Raw genomic sequence first — 21,202 nt, 5'->3', positions numbered from 1 at the left:
CCTGGAGGCACTCTTCTGGCAGATCTTCCAAGTGTTGCGTTGTCTTACTCCATTAATCAAATCCAATCTAACCCAATGTTTGTGAGGAATCATCTCCTGATACCCTGTTTATCAAATATTCTGTATAGGAAATAATTTATTCCTTTTATCCTTAAACATTGTCTGCATTTTAATAATAATTCGAAGAAATTAAACAGGTTTCCAACTTGCACTTGAAATTATCAACAACAAACAATAATCTTACTACACATTGTTTATTAAATTAAATTTTAATTAAAATTGTTATCTTCCTAGAGCTTAAAATCCAGTTTTTAAAATGGTTAAAAGTATATATATTTTTTATGTAACTCTTGTAAATAGTTCCTTCCTCGTATAAGAAATTGAGGACATTTTCTACGTTCTTCTATTTATTTGTTCAGTTAAACGTATTGAAAATTAAGTGTAAAGTTATAATAAATTGGATTATGTAAGCCAATTTTTCCGCAATTCCTTACATGTTTTCGAGCGTTATAAATAAACAATCATGCTGAACATGATCCATTCTTAATCTTCCTACTATATATAGGGTGGAAAATTGACTTCACCTTACAGAAATGTCATAGGTCTTCAAAGGGGGAGGAGGCTTTCTATTTAGTGTAGTTCGGTCAGAACTGGTCAGGAAGGTCGTTGACTTGCAGAGTGAAAGTTGATACTAACTGTACTTCTTCAGTAGATATCAAGGTTGCTAACAAGATAGGTAAGATATGTTTCATTCATTAATTAATTTAACCAATATGTATTAATTTAAACAATTTAAATATGAATTTTTTTTTTAAATATTTATATATACGAACCTGCACTTTTTATATAGAAAGATAATTTTTTCTCGATATTATAACTGTAATTTCAGTTTAATAACTTAATAATTTCGACTAATTTAGTCTACGCTTTCAATATATATTTAAATACTGTTTATTACGAGATTTTATACTTTAATTATTTTAAAAAAATGATTAATTTTATTGCTATCGACGAAAAAATTCAAGTTATTTACTTAAAGAATTAGGAATTCGGTGCGTTATTGCGTTGAGAAAGTAGCGACCTGACAGTGATTTTCCTATGAGACTTTCATACCCCACTTCAAAAATATGTATTTTTTTAATTTATTTTTTATTTTTCTTGGATATAAACTGCATAAAAACAAGTACAGAAAGTATAATTATATATACATATATTTTTTATATTTTAAACTGTAATTTCTTTACCATTGTTTCTTTAATTTATCGATAGAATTAGCTACAACTTCTGTAATTTATTAATACTTTATATTAAACAATATTCATTTATAATATCATAAATTTTATATAATTAAAAAGTTTAAAGCGTTAAAACGTTTTAGATTTAATCTACGATTTACAAATTGTTATATATATATATATATACGTAGATATAAGCTACCGAATGATAAATCACGTCTTTAATTTAATATACAATTATAAATAATTATCATTTCATTATCATTACAATTATCTGCCTTAGTAATTAGTAGGACCATTTGAAACCTCTTAAAAAAAAAAAAAGGTACGAAATGATGTCAAGCGGTTAGGATGAACTTAATCATAAAAAATGCCAGACAATGCGATGAAGACACAACATTCAAACAATAAGCTATTGTAATGGTGTGAAGATCCTTTCTTTTGTTAATGGGACAGTGTGATGATAATTACAAATGAGTAATCAAGGTTCCTTTCGAAAGAGAAAAACGTTTAGAACACCGAAAAAATTACAATATGCAAGAAAAAAAATGAGTGAAAATTATTGCTTTTGTAATATTTCTTGCAATTTACCTTTTTGCAAGAGATATTGAGAAAATAAATTGGGATTTTAAGGCTTATTTTCTTTTTTTAAGTGTAGAGTTTTATTTAATAAAGTGACTAAGATAAAGTACTACGTAAGAACATAATTTAAATACGTTTATGAATAAAATCATTTAAAATATCTAAAATTTTATTAATTACTTTATTTAAAAAATAATCTGTATTTGTTAGGAAATATCAGTTTGTGTCTAAAATTATTCGTACAAAACACGTATTTTTGCCTATAAACTAATGTTATTTTATTCTTAATATAATAAAATATTCGAAAATTAAATTCCCAATTTCAATTCATTTATAATTATAATATATTAAACTAGAATTTTTAATTAAAGCCTAATTTAAATATTTCAGAACGAATTTTAACTCAAATTTTTGATGAATGTAAATTAAAGTAGGTATTTTATTTCTATACGATAAAATATTTGAGAAATTCTACATCCATTTGTCTATTAGATTATCGGAATCGAAAACCCGTTTCTACACTGGCACCATTACAATAAGCTTTTGTCATTGACAATGGATGGTTCGGGAGATGTTTTGCATCTTATGCCATTGTGTCATATTATCCTATTTATTAGAATAAACCGAGGGTGGAGAATCTCTAGCCTTTAGTGACCTTCGATACTTTTTTTTACATACAGTAACCTAGTCATTTAAGCAAACAAACTGAAGATTGAATGCAGTGATTGACTGCTTGGAGGAATTGGAAAATCCCTCTAAATCGTGCGGTCTTATAAGATTGTTGTGGACTTGTGGCTCTTCCTTTCCACCATATAATAATACACGTAAATATGCGAGGCTCTAATCCGTAGACTCGTAATGCGAAGCCCTAAGTTGCAGCTTGCTTAGCTTATATGCAAATATGCGAGTAATTTAATTTTCTCCATTAAGAAAGTTGAAACATGACACATTTATTTATTATAATAAAGACCACCTGCTTCAGAAAGAAACAATATACCTTATAAAAGTTTTTACTACTTGCAATACCTATCGTTACTCGGAAAAATAACCCTAGAAATGGGGTGCAGCTGGGCCCTGCTCGTCCCTAAATCCTCCCTTAAAGGTAATAAACAGATAAAGAATATTAAAAAAAAAAATCCAAGATTAAGTTATCAATAGCGGTTATCAAGTAACAAGATTTCAGTTACTGAACCGAAACATATCTATATTAAATATAATCAAGTATAATGTCATAATCCGTAATACACATTTTCTTATTCACGGTTATATCAACGATAAGCACTTAAATCCTATAAATCGAAGACATTATAAGAATAATAATAACCTTATTCTTGTAATAAAGAAAAAGAGGATCATTAATGATAAAATCTAATACTCTTCTTCATGCAAACAAGTCTAGTTAATCCCCTCGAAAACTATGATTTATAAACACGTTCCCATGCGTAAAATTTAATAATAATGAATATAAATGTCCACTTAATCATTCATTCAGTAACGTAACGAAGTATTCTCATTAAGAACTATTATTACTTTTCCTTTTTATTATTATTATTTTTTTAATGTGTTGTGCGATTGACCAACCGTACGACGTTTTCTATATATTGTGAAAATCGAGGTGTTGTCCGGAATCGAGTTTAAAGCGGAACGGGTCAAATATGATCTTGCACGGCTATTGACCTTGCACATCTTGAAAGCGAAAAAGCAACAACTTTCTTCCCCCCTTTACGTCACTCGATAGGTTTGTGTAAGAACGGTCGCCAGTTATACGAACGTACGCTATACGAAGGGAAGCCATAAACTTCCTCTCTCTCTCTCTCTCTCTACGTCCTTGCATACCGTTTTATCGTTCGTTTTGTGATGTAAATATAATTATTTATTTATTATTTTTAATTATAGCTTCTTTGCAGGAATTATTTAACATGGCTACACGACATTTACAAAGGATACATTACATTTATTTCTTAATTATTTATATTATTACGCCTGTTCGAGGTAAGTTATTATTATTATTTTTTAAATTCGTTTATTATGAATTTTTAATTATGGAAAATTAATATTTTTGGAGCTTTTTTTTTAAATGGAAAATAATTCGATTTATTTTGTAAGTTGATCTTTTTAAGTTAATTAATGATAAAATTATCTTTAAGCTTAATGTAATTACAGTTTTATTAGGGAATAATGGTAAATAACTGGTGAAAATTTTACAAGAATTTAAAAATTTATTTATAATTTTCTTTTTTTATTCTTGTATATTTTTATAATATAAACTTCATTTTTATTCAAATTCTATGCATTCTTATGTGAATAACTAATAAATTTATAACTGCATGTACTTTTATATACATTCATCGTCTTAATTTACGTATACAGTCTAACCTCCGAACGACGGCCACCTCCGAACAAGTCCATATTTTATGGCCGTTGTTCACAGGTTTGACCGTATTTCTTAACTTATTTACAATATTTAATTAATTAAATTACACCTTCTACACTTTACACGTTCTAGAATAATGGTAAAGTCTGTAAACATTTAAAATTATTCTAGATAAAGTAGGTAATTTCGTGATTCTGTACACTAAAATCCGAGAGAAGCGGTCCTTTTTTAAACTGTATTTACTTAACCGAAGCTTTCCGTTCACATAAATTTAATTAAAAGAGTAAATAATGTTTAATTCTTTGAGAAAACTCATAAGAAATGATGGATAGGCCGCAATTCCTTCGTTTCTTTTCCTTTACTTGCTTATCGAGCGAGACGACACTTCACTTATCGTGATAATTGCCTATCTCCACTAAGTGTAGGTTCCAATAGGAAAGGTCAAGTAATGCCGTTTTGTTTTTTTATTTATTTATTGTTTCTTTCTCTTCTTCATTCATTATCGGGTCAACACTATAGTTAATACATTCTTTTATGAATTACTAGTTAGCGTGATGATCTTTCTTTTATCACTTGCCTTTTCTTTCTACATTATTCCTTATGTAGGACAAATAACTTTAGTTTTTTCAACAGGTTTTCACTTAAAAAGTTTAATTTCCACTTTGAAATTCTCATTTTTTTTATACGAAAATTACATTTTTTTCAGCGTTTTATGTGTATACAATATTAAAAATGTCCGTAAATTTATTTTAAATATTTTTTGAATACAGATTTTTATGCTTGTTTTTTTAAGGATATGAATGTAAATTTTGATCTTTCTATTGTAAAAAAATTTAAAATTTTATTAATAAATAAATTCTACGTTACAGACAGACAAACTGACGAATTTATATTTAAAATTTTTACATTTTTTCCTTGTTAAATACGGTTTATCCCTCGTAAAAAAAAGTTGTTTTTTTCAGTTTATATAACTCCTAAGTCTAACTTATTATTATTGAAACTGAAACTTTGCACTTTATATATTATTAATTATTTGTCATGACTTAACAATAAATTGTTTTCTTGGAGAAACAATAAGTAGCCCCTTTAAGTGTCAACCTGGATGTGAGCCCGAGGCAAAAATATAACAAACTCTCACGATCTTCGAGATACAAGGTCTTGTCATTTTAATTAAAGCTATAAATAAAGATTGATTTGTATATAAATACGAATAGAATTCCTATTATAGACGATAGGAAATTATCTTGTTGAGATTAAAATAGTGCAAACATTTTCTCGTTATCTGTTTATAGTATGAAAGGTTTTATATAAACAACAGGTTATAGATTCTTTGTATTCTTGCTACCATTCAAAACTCTGGTAATTAAGATCTGTAGCCCTTCTTCCATTGAAAAATCTTGTTTCTTGTTTTATTTTTTCTAAAATTTAAGCCCTTAATGTGGTTTTTAAAATCTATCTACTCTGTGGGGAAGACCTCTTTAGCAAGCCCATTATGGATTCGGACGAGTCCACAATGCTTTAGTAAACTCATTATGGGTCGAAACAGGCCTACAATAGGAGAAGAATGGGGATGGATGGATTATCCCGAAAAATTCCTGGGTATTTCGACCCATCCGGTTCGATTGCGGGTCCTCAGAGCGGTAAGCTGCCGCCATAACCACTCGGCCATCAGCTCCTAGCGTTTAATTTGTACCGTTTCTAACATTAAAATTGATTCTAATTTATATTTTTTGGTATTTAAATTTTTTTTTTTTTTTAATTCCGTATTGAAAAATCTCGTTTCTAGTTCGCGTGTTCTGGCATTTAAAAACCCGATTCTTAATCAGATATTTGGGGACTTTTTTGCATCGATATAACGATAATACTTCTCTGTTTGTCCATGAAATCGTTCGATAATTACTTAAAAAAAATAAAAAAATACGAAATAATCGCAGATAACAAATTGTTTTTAAATTAGTGATTCGTGACTTAAGTTTCACATATTCCAGCAAAAGAGTTATTTATCAGATTGGACTCATTGTAAAATAGAGTTGAACGACTTTGATGTGCATTGAATGTAACCTTGACATTGAAAAGAAAAACTTTTCACATCGATGAACTTGTATAGGAAAGTATCCATCCATTTTCGAATACTTAACTGACGTTATCTCTAAGTTAAACCAAGAGTCGAATCATTCTCGTAATAAGGCGTAAAATTTTAGGTATTCATTTACAATCCCGTATACAACAACAAGCCATTATATATTTTAACTGTATAAAGTTTACGTGTTCGAGATGAGGACCAATTAACGTATCAAAAATCATGAAATTTTGGAAGCGCCAATTAAAACACTTCTATTGTTTCTTATTAAATGTAATTTAGTTGTTATTGAATTATTCGATATTTAAGGTCGATTTTGTTGATTTATTATTCTTTTTTCGATATTTTTTAGTATTTATTATTATTATTATTAAAGAAAACATTTTAATATTAAACTTTGAGTATTCTCTACAACACAAGTAATAAGTAAGCGCTTACATTTTCCATTATTTTTATATGAAAAAATGTAAAGTAGCGTACTAAAACCATTTTATTTTATTAATTTTTCTATATTTTATTAAAAGCAATTCGGATATTTTATATAATACAAAATATCATTGACATATTAACGTTCTTCTCATCATTTACGTCGTCGAGTAGTTCTTTACAATACGTGTTTAGGAACGTAAAGTCTTCATCTAAACATCGGTATTTTACTTTAGGTTAAAAATACGCAGCGTGTAACAGTAAAATACAGAATTGCAACACGCCATAACAGTAGACACAGACAGAAAATCTTCAGTTTATACGGGATTTTATCATAAGATAAGTGATAAAAGCTATTCCTAATTGAAAATCGAGATGCACTTTCCAAGCAAAGAAGAAAGTATAAAGAAAGTTCAAGAAGGTGTCGTTTTTATTACGGAGATAGATTATAAAAATGCCGTTAGGTAGTTAGGATTCTGCGGTTATAAATTACACCAGGAGTGTAACATGTGATTTGAACTAGCGGTATTTCTGTTTAAGGTCAAGGAGGACGTTCACCTGATCTAAGTGGAACTAGTTTGGATGGGGTCAGAAGGAAAACGAAATTTAGCTAATATCTATTCTTCCGGGAAGAGTTGAAACAAGATTTTTCTTGGTTCAAGGTCGCACAGCGGTAACACTCGTCAGTCAGGAAATTCACTGTTTTTGGAGTAGCGGAACGAATAGTAAAGATTCCAAGCATAAAATACGATTTAAACAGTATATTTGTAGTATTAAAATCCAATTGCTCTAATATTATAAAGAACTAATTTAACGCAATCTTGATTTTTCTTTCTTCTTTCTCGTTTTTAATCGTTCGTTTTACAGCACGGATCTTAAATAAAAATTTAAATATAATTTACTCTGAATTATAAATATCGGAAATTGGGAATTTCTCTCGTGTTTAATTTAATTTTTTTTACAGAAATTTGACTTATTATAGGCTATAATTTTCGGTTGTAGATACTGGAGCTTCGTAGGATCCAGGCAAATTTGAATTAGGAGTTGTACTGTCTTGACTTCAGACATTTTTCTTCCAGGAAGTTTTTAAGGGAAATATTTTCTTATAAAAGATTGGTTTGGGGGTTCCCCATTGGTGGGGACCTTCCAGGCAATTGCCATAGGATAACGTGTACGTATCTCTTAAATAATTTATATTGTTTCTGGTATACAATTTATGCTTTTCGCATCTATATGAATCATCAATGTAAACATGGCTTGATTTAGATTTATTGTGTCCTAAGCTATAACATTACACGCCCTTCCTCTCCGCCAAATAATGATACATATAAAAATGTGAGGCCCTAAGCTGAAGTTTATTTAGCTCATATGCAGATCAGATTCCGAACGGAAATAATAATAATTTATTTAATAATCAATAAATCTCGATATTAAAATAATAAAATAGCTTTTTAGATGCAGATGGATTAAGTTTTTCCAAACAGAAAACATTCGAAGTAAATGAATCTGCTGCAACATACAACTTATAACAATGTATTTAAACTTTATTTATATTTTATTTTATATGCTGTAAAAATATTTAAACACTGAAAACTTGTCTTATATCACTTTTACAATATACAGCATTTACATAATCCACGAATCGCGGTGGCGCGTTATATCTTCACGAAGCCCAGGCAGAATTTGAATTACAGGTCCCCACGTAGTGTTGACTTCAGACATTTTTCTTGTGGGAAAATGTTTTCTCATAGATTGTCAGGGCCTCCTGTTAGTGGAGGCCCCAGTTTTGCCCACAAGATGAAGTGCAGTAGTATACACTATTTACGTAATTACAGATGTATTGTACTTCTTGATAATTTAAGTATTGTAAGTAACATAATCTCGATAAATAACTAAAATAATAATAAATCATAACAGCTTAATGATTTATCTACCGTATTATTTTGTACGTGACATGTTTAAACATTTAAACCGCTCCCAAGGCATCTTTCTACCTGGTTTGTGCTAACAGCACGTATGAATGAATGTTGCCACTGTATGGTTTGCGATAATAAGATATTGAAGTAATTAATGCAAATATTTTCACGTGTAAGAAAGTCGAATCATTTCCGCTTTTGTAAATACCTTTTGGAACAATATTTTCGGTCGTGAGATTCTATTATGATTGCAATCAAAGTCATAAATAGCTCCTTAACAATCGTTAACAATCGTTTATGTATATAAACAATAATTGACTAAATTCAACGGTTCTAATATAGTTTGATAGTTTTGTTACCGAGGAACGTCACAGAATCGCCGTTAACCCGAAACGAAGCACATTGTAATGCATGATCGATGCCGAAAATTGAAATGTCCTCGATATAACGATTTTATCCTTACGGGGCTACGGATACAATTAAATTAGAAAAATACACAATGTCATTAAGATTGCCTCATTATTCTATATTAATTATATTCGGGAATAATATCATTATAGGGCCTATATGACTTAATATTTTAGTTTTTGATGTTGGATCGATGCTGATCCTATATCCTATATCATTCGGGGTGGTTTTGAATGGGAACTATACATAAAAATAATAAATTAATGTAAATTATGAGAAAGAGAATGATTATTATTATTATTTTTTAAATTTAGAATAGTGAGCGTTATAGCTTAATGGGGTCCAGGCGAACTTGAATTAGGGACCCCGTGAACGGTATTGGCTTAGAATGTTTTGGGGAAAATTTTTTGTTATAAAAGATTGGTTTGGGGCCCCAACGAATTGCCCTTAGGATAACGTGCCGCTGATTTAGAAAAGTGCTTTTAATAATCAGAGTGTTCATTAACAATTTTGTTAATCTTTGTAATGTTTAAACATAGTTTTCCCTATTAAATGATATTAAATTCCCATTAATTTAATATATCAAAATCGTGATTTTAAACTTCTAACCATACCCAAATATGTCTACTTTCCTTACACACCTACGAGCAAATCTTCACATTTCGTAACGGAAATTTTGATTCCAAAGCTTACAAAATCATTAAAGTCTGTTTTATTAGATGTCTAATCTAACTGCAATTGCCAGAAGACAGTAAAATTACATATGTTCTCATGCCCCTATATAACCTAGACATTATTATCGAGTCGAGATTACCTTGCAGCATTCAGCCATTACAATCTCTTTCCATTTTTCTCTATTCATGGTTAGTTTTCGTGAAATATCTCGGTTAAAATCTCTCATTTTAAGATCTTCATTCATTGCATTTTCCCACCTGTTAACGTGGCATACCTCTCCCTCTTTTTCTTTTGTTATGTAGACCATTATGCTTTTCAAATTGCAGATATTTCAGCATCGCTTATCACATGTAGTTACTGTAGCGTACACGTCGTTCATCTATTCATGCAGAGATATATCGGGCCATTTGCTGATAAACAGTTGAGATGTCAAGTACAGCTATAAGTCACGACTTAAAAGATAAATAAATAAAGCCAGAAAGGATAAAGTTTAGTTCGATTTAACACGTGGAAAGTAAAGAAAAAACTGGCACCTTTACGTGTGAATTATGCGTTATATTCAGCTTATTTTAAAAACAAAATGAAGTTAAAAACTAAAAATATAATTTAGAAATCATTAAAGGAAAGAATATATATATTTATTTTTTTACTAAAAATTCGATGCGGTTATCGAACACATTCCTTCATAATATGTCTGAAAGTCACTTCCTGTACATGGGGCGGATTTTATATAGAAGCAATGAGTTTCGTAGAAAAATATCGCGTATAAAATAATATATAATAAGAATAGAATTTATATAAAACAATTTCGAAAGTTCAAAATATTTTGAAGTATTAAAAAAAATAGAAATAGCACGAACGTGACGTGACTGATTGCAAGTTTTATTCGCCATGAAACGAGCGCAGTAGACGGAAAATGTATTAATAACTTCCGTTTCTGATGCTGAATTGCATAGAAGATAAGCAGGTCTCATCACATGAATATAGCGAATTTTTCGATGTCAAAATTTTCACCATTTAATAAGCCGTAAAACCACATTATAAATATAAAAATATGTCAATTTGCTAGTTAAATATTTAATCATTTATATGTATTAAAAAGGAATAAATCTACATCCTGATGTAAATTTATTCCTTAAAAAACGTTTGAATTATATAAATATCTCAAGTGATAGGTTGTAAAGTATTTAATTAATGAATAAAGGAGGAATTACTAACGAACTTTCACTTTCGTGACGCATTTCTGTATCCGAATATGAACTTTATTACGCTTAAAAATATAATTTATGCATTTTTTTTCTCTTGATATTTGTTAATTCTAATATGGATTTTATGTGACGCATATCCACGGAGAGTGCTTATGGGTGCTGCAGTACCCCTATTGATACCAAACCAATAAGTTTGTTACTTCCATTAATATATATATATATACGTGATTTCAATTAGGTAAAGTTAGGTAACTACAGTAATTCTAAAACAATTGAGAAATATTCTCTGAAAAATTACAAGGGCACGAGCCTGGTACCCTCGAATCTTCCTTGAGCAGCACTCTCATACTCTCAAAATCCTGGATACGCCATTAAAATCCTACGCATTTATTCTTTGTATAAGTATATATATAAATGAAACAGATTTAGAGAAGAAAAACTTAACTTGTATGTAAGAATTTTAACAATATTTCATATTAATAATACCTAAACTTCACATAACGTGTGTATCTCTTAAAACAACATTTTTCTGTCGATGTTTTCACAACGAAAATGTATTTTTACTCCAATACAATAGCTTTAATAAAACTATGCGAAAAAAAGCTGTCGAGTTTCATTGCAAAATGCATCGGAATGACGTGTAGACATTTTGAAAAACGTGCCGAATATCAACATACAAGATTTGCATCTCGAATGTCGTTGGTGCTGTAACAGGCACGCAGCATCAACCAATATATCCTATATCAGAAAGCCTAAACACGCTTTGTGACATTAACAGTAATCAACACTCCTACAATTTACAGAAATATCAAAAAAACTTTACTGTTATGTGTTTTTTACTGTGCCGTATCTTAAATGTAATGTTTGTGATACGGCATTCAAATTGTATAGGCTACACGTTACTGTACATAAAACAGCTGTTTGTAAACAACTATTGTTATTTGGTTTGTATTGTAACCTATTTAAAATAATGGAAAATAGGCTTCCGGTTAACATTTTCGCTGATTTTTTGGAACGGATTACTGACGTTAAGCCGAGAATATCCGTATAATAATAATAATAATACCATTAAGTGATTAATGTGACTATAAACCAAGTACAACGAAGCAGTTACAGACAATAGACATATTTATTATACTCGCCCTGTAAATCTGTATTTAATTAATTGGCTACCAATTTATTAAATTTGATTGACTATAAAATATAGCTAAAAATTATGTAGTAGCCTATCTACTGTATTTTAACCTGTAACAAAAAGCTGATTTTTAAATATAATATCAGTTTAAATGGTATTAATGGCAACATTACATAGAATAATTTGAGATATTTAATAGAATAGCATTATTTAAATTAAGTAATGAAGTAATGAAACAACCTTTATAAACAATATCTTCTAGTTAACACACACACACACATTAATTCTCTATTTATAGTTTTTAGGGACGTTTTTAATTGAAATTTTTGAAGATTTTATTTTCCACTTGGTTAATTTGATTAATTATAACACATTTAAACATTAAAATTCAACCAGCATCACATATTTGCTAGATTGATGTTAATTATAAAGAGTAGATGTAAGAAACACAAAAAAGTAACTCATAAATGAGAAAAATCTCTTCCTGTTAAACTTTATTTTAAAAAAACAACAAAAAAAAAACATTTACTCAGGAATAATTCTGTTATTTTTCATTAGAAAGTAATCATTGTGTAAGACAATCTGTTACAAGTGAATTAAGAAAAAAAAAACAAATAAAAAACTGCTAAATTAATAAAGCATGATTTCCTCTATTTTCTTCGTTGACCTTGCCGCTACGGAAGCAAATAATATTAAATAACTCGAGCGTATCGAAATTTTAAACGAATTAATGCATTTTACTGGAAATTATTTATAATAAAACATTTAATTTTAAATATTTCAGGCTGTAGAAACGGTCATATGACATTCGAAATGGTAACTGGCTTCGTATACACGGCTCCAACCGACACTCTAGAAGTATTACCTGGAACTTTACAGTTAACAGAATGTATGAATTACTGTAAAAGGAACGAAACATGCCAATCTATTAATTTCGAAACGGGCCTATGCGTTCTCTTCAGTTCCAGTGCTGTTTCTTCTACGGAATCTTTAACACCTTCCCAATTTCCCGTATTTACCATATACGCTCATAAAATATGCCTTACTGGTGAGTCTACCATTCTTCTTACCCTCCCCCACCATATAACTTTCTTAATGGATAAAATTCTCCGTTCGTATATTTTTTTTAGGGAGGAGACAGTGCAGTCGAGAGTTGACTTTCGAACGCGTGATGGGTCACGAACTTCGTGACGTGGCTAGAAAAACTGAAAGAGTGGATTCGCGAGTGTCGTGCATATCCGCTTGCATGAACGAAATCGAATTTGTTTGCAGATCTGCCAATTATTATAATAGTACCGGCATGTGTGACATGAGTGATGTGGATCGCACTTCTTTACCTGCAAGTAGGAAATTTGTAGAAGCTGCTAATCCTACCGATGTGGATTACCTAGAAAATAACTGCGTTGACGGTATACATAATTCCTGTTTCTTTGCTTAAAATTTTATACGATGGGCTGCAATTTTTAATTTAAAAAAATCGCGTGACTTCCGGTCCAAACCAGAAGCTCGTATATAATATAGTTAATGGGAGCCAGTAAGCTTTTCATATTTGGTCTCTATTTTCGTCTATCTAACGAGATTAAGGAAGGACGGACGGATAGACGAACGGACGGACGACAGTGGGAATATATAGGTTTGTAATTTGAAAATTGCAGCCCAAAAATATTGAAATATTAATTCTTCGAGTTTGTGCAATAATGCAATTTACAGCATTTCATTAACATTTTAATCACATTTTAAAAATAAATCAATGATGTTTTATAGTATATTTTACAATGCGGAAGTTATTTTAAGAAGAAAATATATTGTGATAAAATAAATATATATTTTTTTAAATGTGTTTTCTCTTCATAGAACGTTAGTGAAGGAAATCTAGCCTATAGTAATTTTATTAAAATGTAAGAAAAATCGATAATAAATTATATTTAAAGCCAGTTTGGACATAGCTCGATAACCAACCACCTGTACTCGAAATGCACACTGAATTAATACAAGATAAACTAGTTTCTAACAGGATGTGGGAGATCATAAACATTGAAGTTTATATGGAAGAATATCGATTTAAGAAATAAATATATACAATTTTTTTCAGGAATTAAATATATTTAAATAATCGAATCACGTGTGGTTTGCAGATGACGTTAAACTCTGCGAATTCAGAAAAATACCAGGAAAAAAATTGAAGACTGTAGATGCCGTGTATCAAGACGTGCAGACGTTCGAAGAATGCAGGCAAAAATGTCTTAATGTTAATTATCGATGCCAATCGTTCGATTATGGCGATTCATCTAATAATATATGTCGATTGAGCCACCATTCTACGGCTACGTTAACTCATATACAAGAACCATATCTGGAGATACCGGGTTCGGTTACGTTCGAGAAAGCGGCTTGCTATAATGGTAAATTGCTGTGTAAAGTCGCGTAATCGACAGCAAACTCGTGGATTCCAGATTAATTACTTTTCTATTTTTCTTCTATTAGTAACAATCCATTGCGGTTCTAGAGAAATGACCGCATTCGTGAAGACTAGTAAAGTGTTTAATGGCAAAGTTTATGCTAAAAGTAGACCTAATTCGTGTGTATCCGATGTGGCTAATAGCTTATCCTTCGAGATCAAAATGGCTTATCACGATCTTAACTGCGACGTCAAGCAAGAAGTAAGTAAATCTGTGTTATAATTCACACTTGGAGACATTTTATTGGGCTTAAATAATCTGTGTAATTGGGTTTTATTTGGATACATAAGCTTAATTTACAGAGTTTTGGTGAATACTCCAACGATATCGTCATTCAGCACCACGATATGGTGGTTACAACACAGGATTTGGGTCTTTCGGTGCATTGTCAGTACGATCTATCGAATCGAAGTGTGTCGAACGGTGTTCAACTCGAAGTAAACGGGTGAGTAGGTAATTATTTTCGTTAAAATCTTTATAAATTTATAATTTTTTTCCGCTTCTCGCATCCGTAATTAGAGATGTAGATACTACAGGAAGTCAATCGGCTACAGTAACATCACCGAACGTAACCATGAGGATTACGGATCGTCAAGGAAATGACGTCTTAACAGCTCAAGTTGGAGAACCTTTAGCACTAAGATTTGAAATTATCGATTCGCACAGTGAGTTTGTAAAATAAGATTTTTTAAAAATATATTATTAATATATTAAAATATAAATTAATTAACAAATTACAGGTCCATTTGAGATATTTGTTCGAGAATTAGTTGCAATGGATGGAGTCGATAACAGTGAAATTTTACTTATTGATAATGACGGGTAGGTATATTTTTGAAAATTTATTTAGTAAATAATTTGTAAGAATAGTAATTAAAAAAAGATTTAGAGTTTTTAAATTTAGAAAATTAAAATTTTATGTTATACAGTCAAACCTCTGAACAACGGCCATTGAGGAAACGCGAAAAATGGACATTATTCGGAAGTGACATAGTTTGGAGGTTAGTGTAATAAAAATGGCCGCTATTTGGAGGTGACGTAGTTTGGAAGTTAGTGTAATTTCAAAATGTTCCGGAAAAAAAATGGCCGCTATTTGGAGGTGGCCGTTATTAGAGGTTCGACTGTCTATCAGTTGTGAAGATTTTGATTTTTTGAAGTAATTAGACATATTTTTTTTAATGTTAAAGTTCTAATAAATTAATACTGTATGTACATTTATTACAATTTTAATTAGAAGTAATTAATATTTCTAGAATTTTACTCATTCAAAGCATAAAAATTGAATTTTTTAAAATAAATGATTAAAAAATAGGCCAAGTTTATAAATGTGCATGAAATAAAATAAAATATTTAATAGAATAAAAAGTAAATAAAGAATAATCTTTTTAATAATTAATATTTTTAAAAAAGCGCACACATTCCATAATTCCAGTAATTTCAAAAATAAGATTTTGCTAATTATTTTAATTGAGTATGATTAATGTTTATAAAAGTTCCATTAAATTATTTAATCATGTTTAATTTTGTTACTTTTATTCATTTAACTTAACTAGAACTATAATAGATCCATTTTTATATCCATTAATTCCTATAATTAACTATTATTATTGTAGGATTGTCTAAATTTCTGCTTAAAACATAACTGAATTATTTAAACTGCTTTCATTTTTGATCCTGTTAAGCTTATTTTTCAAACAATTTCTTCTTTTTTGGAAAAAAAAACACTTATAAGGCAACCTCCCACATTATTATATGACCTAAGCACATAATAATGTAGGAGCTAAGCACTCCTTTGACTCTTCTATGTAATATAATAATATTTAATTATTTTTCTATAAAAATAATTAAATATTACCATTTTTAATATTTAAAAAAATAAAGGAATTATAAAACCGCAGCAAAAACAAAGTTCAATAACTTTTTGTGTAATTTTTTCACGCTATACGAACAAAATTTAAGAAAAAAAATTTGATTATTTAGCGATTTGGTAGTTAAATTCGATAATAATAATAGTACTTAAGGTAAAAAAAATATATATATATTATTTAATATAAAGCAAACCCACTTAAAATCACAATACGGAAGTTATTAACAAAATGATTTCAGATATTCCAGGATATAAGAGAAAGATCTACAACAAATGAATAATTATATTTGTATTATTCCATAGACATCTTAGATATTGTTTCGCAAATAACGCCCAAATTACAGACTACGTGTCTATCCAAAGAAAGGATAATGACTCACAGATGAAAAATTCAACTGTCTACGACTTCTAGGTCATTGTTTCTTTCTTTGGGTGGATACGTGCTTTACATACAGGAATCTAAAGTTTGTGTGCATTCTAGATTAATAAATCAGCACTTATCTCATTTCCCCCCATAAATAGTTCTATTATTTTCATTCAAACTCTGTTCTTGAATTATGCATTATCACTCAAATGAGTCTTTTGGGGGGATATTTGCTCTTTAAATATAATTATTATTTTCTTAAATTTGAAAAGAATTTATGAGATAAAATAAAAGGCCATTTTTTGCGTAAAATTCACACGGTAGTATAAATTTTCTAGCTTTACAAATCCATTAATTAGGTTTAATTCGGAATCCCAGTGGATCGATAAGATTGTTATTTAATGGCAGTTAGTAATATATATATATAAATTGCTACATAGATAAAGCGTTTATGTAGAATTTTATAGTTTTTTCTGGAAAATTTACTGCTAAAAATAAAGCAGTGAATATATCTTTCATGTTTGATAGCTTTCAAGGGCGTCGCCAGAGGGGGGCAGAGGGGCAGTTGCCCCTCCCTAGACATGCGAAAAATATTATTTAAATGCTAAGTCATTTATTGCCCGATTTATAATTCCCGCGCGAAAAACCCAAGAAGATTATGTTTTAATTAAAATAATCTTCTTAAGCTTCTTAAAATTTATGAATCGTTTTTATTTTACCTACATACAATTCATATCCTCTATCAATTTATATCATCTTGCCCCCCCCCTGGCCCATTGGCTGGCGACGCCCTTGATAGCTTTTTAGTAAACAATTGCTATGCAGGAAAGCCACCATTGTGCCTGAAAGTTATCGTTATACCTTGCATATTAACTGCTATATATATATCAGTTAATATGTAGCAGTTAATATATAGCAGTTAACAAATATATAAAATTATATTTTAAATAAAAATAGAATAAACAAACTGTTTTGAGGTATTTTAGCCAAGGTTTTAAGACAATTTTTACGAGAATTAATGCTAAAATGTTGAATGATGATTCTTCCTTTGGCTGTAAATCTTTGTGAATTGTTTAATGTACTTTATTTTACATAATTGTTAAAATATAAATATATATATATTATAAAAAATCATTAATTATTAAATTTAAACGATTATAAATTAATTAACTAACTATATTTTATTTTAGAAAATATAAATGTTATTATTGCCTTCTACTAGTATCATTTGTATAATAAAATTTTCCATGAAGCAAAATAAAATCTAATATTTTCTAAAATAAAATATAGTTAGTTAATTAATTTATAATCGTTTAAATTTAATAATTAATGATTTTTTAAAATATATATATATATATATATTTAACAATTATGTAAAATAAAGTACATTAAACAATTCACAAAGATTTACAGCCAAAGGAAGAATCATCATTCAACATTTTAGCATTAATTCTCATAAAAATTGTCTTAAAATCTTGGCTAAAATACCTCAAAACAGTTTGTTTATTCTATTTTTATTTAAAATATAATTTTATATATTTGTTTTAATATAATTTAAAAAGTTTAAGCATCAGAAATTCAATGTTTTGTATTTATAGATCATATATGGACATGTTATAAATGTATACATTATTTATTAAGTGAAGATGAGACTTTACTGTATTTAGTCTTAGCTATGACTAATCAAAGAATCGTCTATTGGATGAACGTAACAGCATTTCCATCATACTTTTCAGAAAATAATAATTAAATTAAATATTTATAATTATTACAGATGCCCAACTGATACTACCATCATGGGACCACTGAGCAAAGTGAACAGCAATGGACAAATATTGCAAGCACCCTTCGATGCATTCAAATTTCCAACATCTGATATAGTACAGTTCAAAGCTTTAGTGACTCCATGTTTACCAAACTGTCAACCCGTAAGTTAACTGAGAATATATTGTACAACTTTAATATAACATTCTAAAAATCTAATGATGTACTTGATTCATCAACAGGCTAAATGTACTGTAAGGAATTTTGGTTTGAGTAGAGAGTTGGATTCATTTGGAAGGAAACGTCGAAGAAGAAGTACGGATGAAGAACTGGTGGTAGTTCAATCCATACAGATCACAGATAAATTCGGTTTTGAAAGAAATGAAAGAAAGCTTACAGATTTTGATTCCAAACAAGAGAATTCCTATCCTGATGAGAGTAATTGTTTGCTTTATAAGATATTTTAAAGATATTTTTTTTTTATATTATTAAACATTATTCTTCTTTCTTAGTTGTTACAGAAGATAAGAACGAAGGATGCATAAATACAATTGGCTTGGTCGTTTCTTGTACGTGTTTCTTACTAGCTCAGTTCGCTTTGATTCTAGCCTGGATAGTGCTTTGGACACGAAAAAAGAATAAAACTTCTACAGACATAGATATGCTTTATGGAATTAGTAAGTATTCATTTGATATACAACAGAATCATTTAGGCATACAGTTTTTATATTTCAAAATATTCAAATTTCAGAAAATCCCTACCAAATGAGGATGGTTCATCATTGAGATTCTATGCATAAATTGTAGTAATGTAATTTAAAATGTATATATTTTTCCTATTTTTTGGAAAATGGAAATTCGTTAATGGAGTAACTGTACTGTATTTGAAACAGTGCACATTTGTTTAAAAACCAATTTTCTATGAAACGTAATATTGGTTCTAGGGTTGTAAGCATCCACAGTTGCAATTACATGGGTTTATCACAAAAAAAAGATTTTAAAAGATTAAGTCTAAGATCAGAAAAACACACTTAATATATAGAAAAATATGTTTATTCCCATTCTTCTACGAATTGATCGTTATATCACTTTTCTTCTGTGTATTCAATATCAAAAGATCTTATGATTAACTTATTTCAATCTGCAAAATTTAAGTTTATACAACATATTTTCAAGTGCAAATGTTTCAGATCTGTCATCTTGTAAAGCAACCCACAATTCAATCTATTCTAAAAAATGCATCAATTATAAAATTAATCCTTGCCTTTTAAATTGAATATTTTAAATTTATATAAATTATTATTCATATCAAATAATCTGAAAAATCTCTGTATAATGCAAGCAAGCAAAAAAATGATATCCAATTGTATTTAAGTATGAAAATGCACATTTAAAATTGATATATATATATATAGTGTGGGTTAAACTATATAACATAAATCTCATTATCTATCAAGGTTCGTGTTATATATCATAAAGATTTTATGATATATGTTATATATTTTATGATTGTGGGAATGAAGAAAACATTTTTAAATGAAAGAAATGCAATTATTTAAATTTTTTCTCATACTTCTACATATTTAAATCATTGATGCATACATTTTCTTATAACCAATTTAAATTTGGATATTAATATAAAAAATAAAAAGGTTTTTTCTATTTCTGGCAGGTGTGCTTCTGGTTTTAGATCTTTTATATCTTCATTAAAATCTTTTCCTCCTTTCCTGGTGTTTCTTAGGAAAGAGAAAATATATTTTTTGTACAAAGTATTAGTATTAAAAAATCATTTTTACCATAAATTATTTGCCATTTATTATTTATGTAACAGATTTTGTAATCTGAGAGATGTATTCATACAAGTTCCTTTGATTTCAATTATTATATTTATGCCAAATTTATCATTGAATATTACAATAAAAATATTTTTCACCACCCATATTGAAAATGATAAATCTGTATTTTTTTTAAATTAAATTTTCAATAAAAACACGGTGCAAAATTTCTCAAAAAAGGAATTGTACAATCTCTTCATCAGGGATTTAAAAAATGTTATTTATACCGCTCTTTTTTTTAGAAAAATAAAAAATTACCTGGTTAATAATTCAAGTTTTTTTATAGTTGATTTTAATCATTTATCACAAGATTACATAATACAAATGAGAAATTTTTGCTCAAAGTTCTGCATTCATGTCATAAATATCATATTTTTGCATGTATCACTGGAGGGTTATCTGTATTTAAAAGAAGAGTTGAAAAGAATGTGTCTTATATGCAGATTTTAAATTGTAATTATAAAAAACCTGTGTTTATGGAAGAAAGGCTATTCCATAGGGAAGGGGTATACGGTGAGACAGGTTATGCAAGTTTTATTTTCGTTATGGTAATTATCTATGGGTTATAGGTGCAAAATTCAGGTAATTGATAATAATGAATAAAATATAAAATTTTGTATTATTTTTAAAAAATATTATGGATAAGATGGAAAAAATCTTTAATTCAATCTGCTGTAATGATTAATCAAAAATATTTAAAAATAGACTGGTAAAAAAAAAACAGTTAAAAGTGCTATTTTTTCTTCGTGTAATGAATATTTTAAAAAATTTGCATATTTGTTTTATTATCTTCTTAACTATTCTGTCCTGTGTATAGTAAGAGGGCCTTTTTCCATACCCACTGCATTTGATCCTGGGTCCCCAGGTGACAGGC

At 28.9% G+C, this 21,202-nt stretch overlaps 1 protein-coding gene across 3 annotated transcripts; it reads left to right on the top strand.

Moving 5' to 3' along the window:
• Positions 1-510: 510 nt before the first annotated feature.
• LOC136973843 (uncharacterized) lies at positions 511-19,579 on the top strand. 3 transcript variants are annotated; one of them, XM_067268625.1, is made up of 13 exons: positions 511-736; positions 3,725-3,809; positions 12,824-13,087; positions 13,170-13,448; positions 14,175-14,441; positions 14,524-14,699; positions 14,789-14,943; positions 15,018-15,163; positions 15,239-15,320; positions 18,504-18,657; positions 18,736-18,931; positions 19,006-19,170; positions 19,245-19,579. In XM_067268625.1, exons 2-13 carry the CDS (start codon positions 3,737-3,739, stop codon positions 19,277-19,279), a joined length of 1,992 nt encoding a protein of 663 aa, XP_067124726.1. In that variant the 5' UTR covers positions 511-736; positions 3,725-3,736; the 3' UTR covers positions 19,280-19,579. The 3 variants fall into 3 exon arrangements, with proteins under 3 accessions (XP_067124726.1, XP_067124725.1, XP_067124727.1); XM_067268624.1 differs by lacking the exon at positions 511-736 and adding an exon at positions 3,435-3,588; XM_067268626.1 differs by lacking the exon at positions 511-736 and having other exon boundaries at positions 3,435-3,809; positions 14,801-14,943.
• Positions 19,580-21,202: the final 1,623 nt, after the last annotated feature.

This window comes from Centruroides vittatus, unplaced genomic scaffold (genome assembly GCF_030686945.1).
Source record: "Centruroides vittatus isolate TY-2023 unplaced genomic scaffold, ASM3068694v2 contig_329, whole genome shotgun sequence".
NCBI classification, from domain to species: domain Eukaryota; kingdom Metazoa; phylum Arthropoda; class Arachnida; order Scorpiones; family Buthidae; genus Centruroides; species Centruroides vittatus.
This window is presented reverse-complemented; position numbering and strand designations above follow the sequence as displayed.